Source organism: Diplodia seriata, assembly GCF_021436955.1.
Source record: "Diplodia seriata strain FDS-637 chromosome Unknown scaffold_5, whole genome shotgun sequence".
Classification (NCBI taxonomy): Eukaryota; Fungi; Ascomycota; class Dothideomycetes; order Botryosphaeriales; family Botryosphaeriaceae; genus Diplodia; species Diplodia seriata.
In genome coordinates, this window is record NW_027117312.1 from 2,180,440 (window position 1) to 2,193,386 (window position 12,947).

General features: G+C 56.5%; 3 protein-coding genes across 3 annotated transcripts; all 3 read right to left on the minus strand.

Moving 5' to 3' along the window:
- Window positions 1–1,361: 1,361 nt before the first annotated feature.
- On the minus strand, window positions 1,362–3,112 carry SLS55_005647 (uncharacterized protein; the record flags this gene model as incomplete). Its single annotated transcript, XM_066777093.1, has 4 exons — window positions 1,362–1,544; window positions 1,610–1,763; window positions 1,834–2,278; window positions 2,353–3,112. The coding sequence occupies 4 exons, from the start codon at window positions 3,110–3,112 to the stop codon at window positions 1,362–1,364; spliced, it is 1,542 nt and encodes a 513-aa protein (XP_066632935.1).
- A 1,455-nt stretch (window positions 3,113–4,567) lies between these two features.
- Window positions 4,568–6,441, minus strand: SLS55_005648 (uncharacterized protein; the record flags this gene model as incomplete). Its single annotated transcript, XM_066777094.1, has 2 exons — window positions 4,568–5,787; window positions 5,811–6,441. 2 exons carry the CDS (start codon window positions 6,439–6,441, stop codon window positions 4,568–4,570), a joined length of 1,851 nt encoding a protein of 616 aa, XP_066632936.1.
- Window positions 6,442–7,417: 976 nt separating this feature from the next.
- On the minus strand, window positions 7,418–8,583 carry SLS55_005649 (uncharacterized protein; the record flags this gene model as incomplete). Its single annotated transcript, XM_066777095.1, has 2 exons — window positions 7,418–8,313; window positions 8,469–8,583. 2 exons carry the CDS (start codon window positions 8,581–8,583, stop codon window positions 7,418–7,420), a joined length of 1,011 nt encoding a protein of 336 aa, XP_066632937.1.
- Between the last annotated feature and the right edge of the window lie 4,364 nt (window positions 8,584–12,947).

Genomic DNA, 12,947 nt, shown 5'->3' on the forward strand with positions numbered 1-12,947 from the left:
TGCCGGAATGGTGAGGGGAAAGGCTGCGGCGGCGTTAGTAACAGGCTGCGGCGTAAGGGGGCCTCGGCGGCGGCTGCACTCACTCTCGCCGGCGATGTTCTTAACGAAGATCTGCACGGAGTCCTCGCAGTCCCAGGCGGACGAGGAGGACGAGATGGACGAGATGCTGTTGGAACGCATCGTGGACTGGACTGAGCGGGCGGGTGTGTGGCTGGGCGGGCGGGCGGCGTCGCGTGAGGCGGAGTGGTGGTGTCGAGGTGGGTGAGGAGTGGCAGATGGCGAGGCACACGGGGGCGGCTGGGGCTATAAGTAGCCGGGGCGCGGGTGGTGAATAATCAAGGGACGGTGAAAGGGAGCAGAGGCGGCTCCGGGGGGCTGATGACGAGAAGAGGGTGTCGGCTTGGAAGCGTTAAGAAGCACGACCTGGAAGGGCCCTGCTGTGCTGTGCATCATCTGGCCAGCTCCCGCCGCAGCGCCCCGGCTCAGGCCCTGGCAAGCACCGCCGCTACTCGGACTACGTGCCGGCCGAACGCCTCGAGTCGCCGCCTTGACGCCGCCCCAGGGCCGCGTCGCTGCACCGCAGCACGCCCGGCTCGCTTCCCATTGCGGCACTGGCCCTGCGTCGTCCATGCACTCTCTCGCCTCGCCGCGACGCCTGCCACGTATCGTCGCGCCAGCGGTCATGTGCACGCGGTCCATGGGCATTCGTCCAGCGCAGATAAGACGAGACGATCGCGCGCCTAGTTCCAGCGCCGCCGAGCAAGCGCCTCGCGTCCTGCGGCTCTTGCAGCCCAGCGCCGCCCTCGCCCCAGCCCCGGCCCCGGCCACGGTTACGGCTACGGCCTGCACGCGCTCGCAGCCGCGTTCCGGCTTCGGCTCGACAAAGGGCGCCTGCGACGGCGACTGCGACTGCACTGCGACTGCTCGCCCTTGTTTGCGGACGTCGCACCGCTGTCTCTTTAGCCTCTGCCTCGCCAGCCGGGCATGCCCATGCACCCTAATGCACGACATGCATGCAGCAAGCCTCGCACCCCCCATTCCTGTTGTCACCGCCTCGCGTGCCACCAGCTCCCCAATATATGTCGAGAGACCCCATGCAGGGGCGCTGCTCCTCGGATGACCTGTCGCCCTGGCGAGCCGGCCGCCTGATTAGCTTTTAACAAGCCCTCCATCCCTACGCTGGCCACGCTGGACGGCAACATTCCCGCGGCGCCCCGCGCACCTGATGTGCTGCAAATGGTCGCTTCTGCCCGATGGAGCAACATGGGCCACTGCACTTCCCGCTTCCAATCGCTGCGCGACACGACCAGCAAGACCGGCAACCTGCCTGTGCTCCATTGCTACCGCAAGCATTCTACCTTCTACAACATGGCCTTCGGCATCTCCTTCATCGCCTGTCTCACCCCGAGATCGGCCAGAATCTCCTCTGTGCCACCCAGGATCGCGTCGAACTTGTAGCACCGGTGGAAGTGCTCCACCACCCTTCCCATGCCCGTCTGGGTAATGCCTCGCCCACCGAAGATGTTGACCGCCTCGTCCGCAACCTGCACCGGCCATCAGCTGCTGGATCTGTGGAAAGGGATGCCCCACCGCAAATATGAGTACTCACTTCGTGCGCCGAGCGCGTCGCAAACGACTTCAACAGGCCGATGGGGCCGCTCATGTGCTTCGCCTGCTGATCGTAGCTCATCTTGCACATCTGGTGTGTGATCTGCTCCAACCACGCCTGGTTGGCCTCGACGTGGGAGATCATCTTCGCCAGCCTGCCAATCCGTCGTCAGTCGCAACTACCCAAGCCCAGAATCCACGGCAGCAAGAGCAAGGGATACGCACTTTTGTCTGATGACCGGCTGTGCGAGGAGGTTTTTGCCAAAAACGACGCGCTGGTTGGCCCACTTGAGGCATTCCTCGACGACAATGCGTTGCCAGCTGATGACACCGCAGCACATAGCCCATCTCTCGTGGTTGAAGTTGCTCATAATCACAGTGAACCCCTTGTGCTCCTTACCCAGCAGGTGGTTGACCGGCACCTTGACGTTCTCGAACTGGATGTATGCAGTAGCGGCGGCCGTGGAGTACGACGTCTTAATCGGCTTGGTCTCGACTCCTTCACCTCTCTCAACAAGAATGACCGAGAACCCCTTGTCCGTCTTGCAGCCCACGACAAAGTAATCGCAGAACATTCCGTTCGTGATCCACTTCTTAGTGCCATTGATAATGTAGTGCTTGCCGTCCGGAGTCTTGGTGGCGGTGGTGCGGATTCCAGCAACGTCGCTTCCTGGAAGATGCGTCAGTCTTACCGAACAAAGCCACCCGCAGCTTGGCCCGTCAGAGCGTCAGCCACACACATACCAGCGAAAGCCTCGGTAATGGCCAGACAAATCTTCTTCTTCCCGCTCAAGCACTCTTCCGTCACCTTGGCCTGCAGCGCCTTGTCGCCCAACCATTGCCGCACGGCTGTCAACGAGATCATCATGCCAGCCATGTTGCCGTCCTGGAAACCGCGCGCCTTGGGCCTCACCGACTCCTGCGCGACGATCAGGTCGTGGAAGTAGTCGAAGTCCTTGCCGTCGACGGCGCCGCCAAGCAGCTGGCGGCCGTGCAGGTGCGGGCCGGGGCCCAGCTTCATGGCCAGGATGTTGCTCTCGGCCATCTTGTCGATCAGCTCCTGGCTGATGTAGGTGCCGTCGCGCTCCTTCTCCTGCGCCTCGGGCGTCACGTGCGTGTCGGTGAAGACGCGCACGGCGCGCTGCAGCCGGCGGTGGCTCTCGGCGTAGTACGGGCTGTGGAACTGCGGCCGCAGCCACAGCGGCTCCGCGTACGGCACCTGCGACTGGTCGCCCGGCTGCGGGTCGACGACCTCGGGCTTCTCGCCCGCCAGCACGCCGACGCAGAGCTGGGCCTCGTACTTCTGGAGCACCTCGTGCCGGTGCAGGTTGTAGAAGGCGGCGGTCGCGTCGGTGCCGGCGACCTGGGCGAGCACGACGGAGCCGCCCGGGTGCGCGTCGAGGAAGTCGGTCAGGTCGTAGACTTTGTGGTCGACGATGCACCAGAGCGAGTCTTCGGTGTTGTGCTTGGCGACCTCGTCGCGGGTGAGCTCTTGGTGAGGCATCTTTGTTTCCGGTGGCAGTAGGGAGGCAGTCAAGAAACGGAAACGGGGCGAGATAGCTAGGTGGACAATGAGAGTTGGTGGTCAGTTGGTAGTTCAGTAAAGCTGGAGGTGGGAAAAGAACACACAAGACACAGCTGAAGTCGGCGGGCTCCGAGACAGGTAGGTTGATCGGCCGGAAGAGGTGATGACACGAGTAAGAACGAGAGGGAGACAGGACGAGGGATGTGGGGGAAAAGGCGGAGGTTATATTAAAAGTTCCTACATGGCTGCATCTGGGCATGAGCCGCTCGAAGGGACCTACAGGTGGTTCGAGTCCGGGGTAGGCAGGACAGCAGCAGCCAACCACCTGCAGTCGTGGGGGAATGGCGAGCCGACCGCAGGCCGAGGCTCGTTCGTGTCGAACCTTGGTCAAAGCTTCCCCTGCAGGGTGCGCCAGCGCGCCGCCGCCCCTGGGCGGAGCCAATCGGAGCGCGCACAATTACGAAAATGACCCCTGTCGCCCGCCCCTCCACTCCGCAGAACTGTCCGCCAGCTGAGAAGAATGTTTAGTGATAAAGGTCCGAGGGAAGATGGCCTTGCGCACGCGCTTGGCTGAAGCATTGTACGGTCTGTGGAAGTAAATAGGCATGCAATTGGGCGATATCAGCGAGGGAGCGCTCAGTACACCGCGAGGTGCTTGTCGCTGCATGCGATTTCTCTCCGCAACAAAGAGGCTTACGCCCGAAACGGGGGAGGTTCCGTTTTAGGGACCGGAATGGCTGCTCTGAGGCGGAGGGACTGTCGACTCGTGGAGATGGCTTTCCTACGACTCAGGTGTGCCCTTGTACGCTCAAGTGTTCCCCGCGTCAACTTATTGCTGGGAAACGGGGGAAAAGGTGTCTGGATGTCAAGCCACCGTCTAGTACCGCCTTGGAACAGCGCATAAAACAATCTTCGCGAATTTTTGGCATTGGCTTTATTTGATTCACTCTGGTTTGGCAGGGAGAGATATGTAGCGAAAGTCGTTAAACGTAGTTGTGGAGGTCTAATCTATTAAGAGGGGGGATTCGTATGTGCCAAGGACATGATTCTTGAGAATTTCGTTACAATTTTCTCGTGATTTCATTTCTTCCAAAGATTGTCGAGAACAAAACATTTCGTGGGGGGTGTTGCAAAATCATCCTTTAAAGGTTGCGGATGTTTGTGCCATTAGAGGGACGACACTCGGTCTGGCTGACAGCGGAGCCAACGAGAGCCCCCCCAGATTCCGGAGGCCGATCGACCAGGAAAGGGGAGATTTGTGTGGAGTTGAGGAGGATGAGTAGAGCTGAGCCAGGAGCACTTCGCCTAAAAAGTTCCACGTGCACCTGGGAGACGAGTACCGTGGGAACCTCAAGACGTAGGTGCCCCGTAATTGAAACGCTAGTCCGAGTGCTTCACTAAGGTTTCGTATTGATGCTCAGGTGCCGGGATGGATCACACCTCCCGAGTGACAGCGTACTTGCTGTGCTTCCGGACAAGGTGGCCCCACTTGTACAAAGCGTACGGAATCGGCGTCATCAGGGCCGAGATGCAAGCCAGGATGGTCAGCGTGTACGGCACGCCCATGTTTTCGTAGAACGGGATGCCGACAACGGTCATGCCTCCGGCGGCGAAGTAGCGTACCAGAGTCACGAAGGTGAGGGCGGAAGCGGCGTACATCTCATAGGAGTCGATGATGTACATGTACGCGGAGAGGAAGATGCCGATAATGCCGTAGCCGAAGAGGGCAGTGGCGATGATGGGGGACCAGATGCTGATCGAGGCCCTCGCGGTCCAGCCCTGCCAGAACAGGGCGATGGGGATGGCCGGCGCGGCGCCGAGCATAGCGTACCACAGGCGGGTTTCCGGGTTGAAGAAGGAGGCGCCTTTGGCCTTAGCGCGCTCGAGGTCTCTAACGGTGATACGGTAGACGATGGGTACGAGGAAGACGACCGTAACGATACCAATGAACATTGCGACGAAGATAATGTTTGTGAGCCCCTGCGAGATGCCGTACGTTTCTTGGAAAATGTAGGCGTAGCCGTCCAGGAAGGTGAAAAGGACGATGTAGATGACAGACAGGTAGAGCGTCATCAGCATGATGATGGGCTCCGTGATCATCAGGAAAGGCCGGGTCATGGCAACTTTCAAGCGCGTGAACAGGGTTGCTTCAACGATTTCGTGTTCGGCCTGGAAGCGGTGGTCTCCCGTGATCTTCCGCATTTGCTGGGCCTTCCATTGCAAAAGAACCGGAGAAAAGGTTTCAGGCATGCAGAAGAACAGCATGGTAAGCACAAGTCCCGAGGTTACGAGCATGATCCATTCAGACCAACGCCAGCTGATCAAGGGAGATGGGCCGATGTATGCTCCAATGACAGGGCCAAGGACCGGTCCGCCGAACGCAGCAACTGCGAAAAGGGGGAAACCCCACGTCTTCTCGAGGCCGTTGTACATGTCGGACACGGAGCCGCCAGCACAAGTCAACGGAGTTGAGGCAGAACAGCCCGCCAGGAAGCGGAAGACAATCTGGGCGCCGAAGTTTGGGGCCAAACCGGCGGCCATGATCCAGATGCTGTAGATGGCGAGGGATCCCATGTAGACGATGGTGCGTCCGAAAGTCTCTGAGAAAGGGCCCGCTACGAGCGCTCCGCAACCGAAGCCAATGAGGAACATTCCTGCAAAACGGTTAGCGACCTACCCACAGGCTCATGGTAGTCCCTACCAGTCGCCAGAGTTTCCGCAACTTCGCTGACTCCGAACTCGGCAGCGCCCTGAGGCAAGATGGCGGCGTCGATGGATGAAGCGGCGCAAACGGCGAAGGCGACGGCGGAGATTTGGAGGGTGACGCCGACGCGCTTCGGAGTGCTCCAGTTGCGAGGGTTGAGAGGATCGGATTCGCCCTCCCAACCGACGACAAACACCTGCTCGCCTTTGCCTTCATGGGTTCGGCGATCACGAGCTTCGATGCCAGTCAGGGAGTGGCCGAGGGCGGCTCTGGCGGTGTACTGGGTTCGGGCAGTGGCAGCGGTGTGGACGCGGTCGACGGCGACGGGCTCAATCTCCTGAGACGTGGATGAGTTACTGGACGAGATGGAAACAGAGTCGGTGGAACGACCAGGTGTGAAAGGCTCCTCCTTTTCCTCCTCGTCCTCCTTCTCCTCTTCCTCCTTGCCTCTCGGGTCTCCTAATTCCTTCTCGGACTGCGGAGACGGCGCGCGGGGTTGCTCGTTTTGAGGGCGAATGGTGATGGTGTTCGCCTTCTCCAGATCGCGCTGGATCTGGGCTTGTGCGGCCAGGCCGAAGCGTCGGTACTGAAGAATGGACTGCATGTTGCAAGCTGAAAAGTCGGCGACGGACAGGCTGCGGGAGGAAAGGGCACGGTGGGAGTCAGAATATTTAACATCTCCACCGGGAATAGCATGGGCCAGCCCTGCAGGCCAATAGCTCGATATTTCTAAGCGGTGACGTTGGGTAACCGAACAAGCTGCCGCGATAGGCATCGAAACGACCCACTTCGATCCATCGAGCGCAGTGCCATTGGCTGCAGCGCATTGGTAATCTTGATGCTTCCAATCGGCCGAAGTCGCGAACAAGGGTTTTTGAAGAGAGGAGCAGACAGCAACGCACCAGGCCGAGCGCAGACCCCCGAGCCCGAGCCTGGTGGCTCCAGGCTGCCGACTCCGACCCGTGCACGGTCTCTTGGAAGACAGCGACGGTCCCACAGTCCCGACCCGAGGAAGCTGTCAAATGCCGTGGGGATAGCTGAGAGTGCTCGGGGGTGAGAAGGTGAAGGGGAGACGGCAACGATTTCACAGATTCGTACTCGTATTTTGACCGCAGGCTTCTGTCTTCAACGGCGCCTCCCTTGACGGTCAACGTTTTCCGGCTCTGCGGCACGCGCTTGCTCCACGCGGCCTCTCCGGTCGATCACCGACGGGCCCTTGCTCTCCCCGGGACTGTCCCTTCCGCATTGCCTGACTTTTTCGATCATCACCACATCGTAGCATCCCAAACTCACCTCTTTGACTGATTCCTCCGCTGTGACAATTGGCGGTGGAAAGGGGCAGCCTCTTCCGTCTGGCCCGGATCCATCCTGGGGTTGATGGACTTGGCATTGAGCAAGAGAGACACTGCACAGCATCGAAACCGGCAGCAAGACCGCAACTTTGCACGTCGCAACAAGAAGAAGAAAAGAAAGAAAAACGGGACGGGGCGTGGTTTGCGGGCGATCATTCGGCAGAGGTTTATTGAGGTGATGATTCATTGCCGGGTGGGTGCGCATGCGAGCAATCACATTTCTTACTTTCACTCCCTGCGCGCCTTTCCCAACTCCGGCCGCGCTCTTTCCTGGACCTCGTCGTCGTCGTCGTCCTCGTCCTCGTCCTCGTCAACCCCTGGCCACAGCACTTCCCTTTTCCACACCGCACGCATCGATGCTGCCGCCACCAGCAACCATGCAACAACAAGCAGAATTGTCATCGCGCTCGTCACCCCCTTGATTCCGTCACTGTTCAGCTCGTTTCCAATCTGGATCGCCGCAATCGTCAAGCCTGCCTGCGGGAAGACGAAGCTCCAGCAGCTCATCGTGAATCTCATCTTCTTCCATCCCAGAATGTTCGAGATGCTGGCCAGCGCGAAGAACCAGAAGCCGAGCAGCCACAGAAACACTCCGGCCGGGAGCCCCACAGCCTTCCACACCTGCGCCGCCGACGTGCCTTCGGTCCCCAGGAAGGCCGCGGGCAATATCTTCGGCGCGAGCGACCCCACCGCCATGAACGTGTCCGACGTGTACGCCGCCGGCCCCACGGCCACGTACATGCCCGGCCGCTGCTTCTCCGTTGGCATCTCGCCGTTGATCAGCCGCGTGAAGTACAGCGTGTACATCATGAACGCCATGCTCCACCCGAACCCCTCGAACGCGAGTCCGCCGATCATGATGGGCAGCCCACTTTCGCGCGGCTGCGAGTGCTCCAGCCCCGCGGCGAGCGGCCCCAGGACCAGGAAGGGGTAGGCCGGTAAGAGCCACGCTGGTGTTGCTTCGGTGACTGGGAGCCTGCGCGTGTCGAAAATGACGTGGTATTGAAATATCACCACCAGCAGCGCGCAACCAGCGTACCCCCAAAAGAGAACCTCGAGCGTCTTGACCAGCCAGACACCGCAGTACGGGGTACCATATAGCTCGATGTTGTAGATGATGAACGCTACCGAGACCCTTCGATTTCACATCAGCATCCCATTCGGGACTGGTTGGAGGAGACATACCAAAATGTCCCGAAGAAGAATGATTCCCGCGGATGGTGCAATGACAGCTCCAATGATCCCGATTCCACGATGAATCGCATCGTTATGCAGGCACTAAATGAAACGAAGAGCACCAGGTCCAGGAGGAAGAAGACCTTTCCAATGGTGAATAGTCCATCAAATTCGAACGGCTGCTGGGCTAGGAGCACCGCCATGGCTCCCGTCGCCATGGTGCATTCGAACCATGTCTATCTCGTCAGCAGCTTCAACACGAAAGCTAGGGGACCTCAACCTCACCCATGTGAAATGGCATATCCGCTCCTTCCACGTTACTTCACGCGTATCGGAATGAACGGGTCCCTGCCTGTTTGATGGGCTACCTGGAGTCGACTCCGATCTGTCTTGTCGAACCATATTTGGCCTACAGGCAAGTCTTGCGAACGTTCGAGTGCGATGTGAAGTTTTCGGGTGTGAATGCAGCAACCTTTTGGACACGGGAGTTGTTCATTCATTCTGGTTTTGACGCAGAAAACCTTGATGTACGTCACCCAAAACACAAGCGTGAACACTATACCTCAGCTGTACAATATCACTGACGATGTTACCTTGAGTGTCACAAGTACGATATGCACCAGCTTGGGTGAAACTTCAAATTCAAGGCGAGAACTCACGAAGGTATTTGAATAAATGGGCGATGAGTCCAAAAGCAGCCTCCACGTCATTTTAACTATTTTTTAGCAGTATTGATAGCACTTTCGCTTGTCATGAAGTTGGTAGGTGTGTTCTTTGATGACACGCAACTTCGTTGCCTTGGCTTTTCGTTCAACCCCGCTATTACCCCGTTCAACGTTTTGATGTTGCGGTCCGGATGGACATCCGCCAGCCGTCCCGGGCCGTCTTTTCACCCTTTTCTGGAATGTGTGATCGTCGACAGGGGTGGCGGGTATGGCTGCGGGGATCACGTCATGCGCCTCAGCCGCCGCCGCCGCCGCCGCCGCCGCGAAAATCCAGTCCGCTCCTTCGTTGCCAAGGCCGGTTACGTGTTTCGGAGTACTTGATGCCCTCCAAAAGACCGTGCTAGTCAAGTCGCGCAATTTTCCAACTGTCAGGGGACTTACATCGACCTCATACGCGGTGTTGGCCATTTCCTACCAAAATAGTAAATTCAAGCAGCCGCGGATGGGAGCGGGAGAAGAATAATCCCAGAATTGGGGTTCGGGAGCAGGATTCATCTTCTGCGGAGGTGGGGAGGTGACAAGGGACATGATCTATGACCCTTGTGGGAATATCACTTTGTGTATGCAGCTTGAGCTGGGTTTCATATGAGAAGTACTGGCGCCACAGTTGATCAGTGGTCTACTACGAAGAAATTCAGAGAGTATACAGCACTGACCCCATTGTACCAAAGTTAATGTCTGTAGAACAATTCGACAAGATATTCTATCTTTCCATACGACGAACTTCATTGTACCAATTAGAATTCCGAAGGAGAACATGAACACGATAAACGGAGTATGTCTTAGGGGGGCGAAATAACCTAACTTGATAAAGCAATTTTTTTGGGGGGGTGGATGAAATGGTTCCTGGCGTAAATGCTATTTCTTCACTGCCGTAGTATGGTCTCTTGCTGATAAATCCATGATTCATTCTTTATTGCTGGAGCTAAACACGTCTTCCTCCTTCGGTTCCGCCACGTCAGCGGTGTTCCATGGCCTTGCTCCATCCATGCTGTTGAAGAACTCTCCGAGGACAGTCTCTCGTTTAATCCATAGGGCTGAGTGGGTATCGCAGTAGCATGGTACGTGTTGCTGAGAAAAATGACGTTTGACGGTGGCAAATGCCAATTTGAAGTTTGGGAAAACGGTGCTGCAGCGGTAAGGATGTCAGAAACGCGCTAGTAAGTGGGCAAGAGATATTTGTTACGCTGGGTTCAAGGTATACATCTCCTACTCCGATAGCTAATAATTACGCCGTTAGAATGAAGCACAGCTTAGTTACCTATGGGTGAGTGAGCCATACTGTAATTTTTCTCTTGGACCGAGGAGTTGGAGTGAGAATGCTGCAGTCCGAGTCGCAGCAACCGAGAGTTTGATGGGAGGGCGGGGTCAGCTCCAGGAAAACGCACAGCTCAGAGCTCCGATGAAAGTAATGAATGATAGGCCTGTATTCGAAAAAATCTATGTTTTGGAGAGAGCAAAGCGGATAACCCTGAGCCTGAGGCTGACGTGTGGAGGAGAGATGGCTGGAGAGAGCGGCGGAGGGAGGATGGTGGGTGCTGAGGCTCCAACTTTACCTACAGATGCAAGCGTGGGGGAAATTGCGTGCACAGCCCGTTTCCCAGGCCAATAGCGCATGCCCACATTGTACGTTTCGGTTGGCTAGGCTGGATCATGAAGCGAAACGCATCAATAGCTTTGCGCCAGATTGTGGCATTGAAGGTGGAATTCGCTCATACAATTCCGTTACTCTGAGCGTATACATAACTATGAGCGGGAATTTTTGGGAAACAGTGTTGCGCGTGAAAGATCGGTGAGGCTACTTGGGGATGCGGGGTTCGGTGTTCGTTGCCTGGTGGCGGAGTCGTTTGAACCAGGCCCTGAACCATTGAAAATTTAGCTCTTTGTGTCACAGAAGTTGGAAGAAACACAAAGGCAGCCCCTCTCGATCCGCTCGACTGGCTCAGCGCATCTAGATCATCCTCAACTCTCATCCTCATGTCTTCTTCATTCAGCTATCCCCCGCTACGTCGTTCCTTTACAGAGATTCGCCTAATCAGGCTACATCCAGGGTATCCGAAAGAGCAAATCCGGTGCACTATTCATGTGCAGTCTCTGAATGACGACCCGGAATACGAGGCGCTATCGTACGCATGGGGCGAACCAGGTAGAGGTGTCCCAATCCAGCTTGACAGCCAGTGTTTTATGATCTCAACCAATTTGATGTCTGCTCTCCAAAACATTCGATACCAAAACAAGACCCGAATGCTTTGGGTCGATGCACTCTGCATTGATCAACAAAATCACGAAGAGAAAGAATGGCAGGTGAAAATTATGGGAAAGGTCTACAAGAAGTGCACTAAAGGGCTTCTATGGGTTGGGGGAGAGTCGGAGCCGAACGATGCCTGGTGTCCGGCCAGAAGTCAAGGTCATTGCAACCACTGCGTCAACGCCCCTGGATCTGATAGTGGCTGTTCCGACGACACGCATCAGTTGCATGGGGATCAGCCATCAACTGAAAAGCGCAAACCAACACGCAAGGAAACCAGTCGCCGCCTGAGCCTCTCTTCGGGCTCTAACGGCCAGGCCAAATGCAAACATCTCAATTGCAGGTGGCACGGAATACAGCCAACCATATCAGCAGTTCGAAAATTGATCATACCACTCGATGAGGACAAACACCTTCACGATATTCCTGCTCTGAGCCATGCATTTCAAAATCGGGAGAATCTGGAATTCGAAACCATGGAGCCGCTCATAGCACTGGGGGCGTTGATGGAACGAAGTTGGTGGACACGAATGTGGACCGTACAGGAGGCAGCTTTACCGCCCGTCCCGATTCTCTGCTGGGGCAAATCTACTTATTCTCTAGTGGACATGGCTTGGTCAGCTGACAGGCTTTTCTTCCATTCGCAGAGCTGCTGTTCCGAGTTCTTTGCCAAACTCATCCAAAGGCTGGACAGATTGTCGTGCGGGGAGGCGACGGTCAACGCCCTGTTCAACTTTCAGAAACACGTACACACCTTGGATCTGACCCGAAGATGGATAGAGGGGCCAGACAAAAGCCTCAACCTCATGGATTGTTTGTACAGCTTCCATGATCGGAAGTCAAAGCACCCACGAGATAAGATATTCGCATGCCTTGGTCTTCACCCCTCAAACTTCGGCCTTGATGCGGACTATGAAGTCAATGAGAAACAGCTATACAGAGGCATCAGTCTCCATTTGCTGCGCTCATGCCCAGATCGGCCACTCTCGGTCTTATGGCGGGAATCCGAGCCCACCATACCACATCCTTCATGGGTCAAGGAACTCGACAGGGAGACAACGGCACTCAACCGACGAGCCCGAAGCGTACATTACAATGCATCCAGCGGTGGATCAATTCACCTTCAGTACATTGACCAGGATGTTCTCTCATTTCTCGGGACAAAGGTGGACGTCATTTCTGACGTAACAGCGAATGCTCACTCCGCTTCTACGTATTCCGGATGCCAGTTCTTGACTTTCCACAAATGGGCTAAATTCTTGAAACTACACGAGTGTCAGTCTAGTCACAGCGCTATCACTTGGCTCGATGACTTCACAAGGACTTTGAGCGGCGACGTACACAAATTGCGCCCTGATTATTCCGGTCTCAACGAGGAGAAGCTGAAATCCTTCGTCCAGTCACTACTGAAGAAAAAACCGCGATACGACCTCATAGAGACGTCGTTGGCCCAAGAGCTGAACACTTCAGCTGCTGGGAGAAAATTGTTCATCACACAGCGTGGAAGCATCGGCCTGGGTCCGGAATGGATGCAACCAGGGGATGAGGTATGGATTCTTTCTGGGGGCAGCGTTCCATTTATCTTGCGACCTTTGACGGCCCCGATACC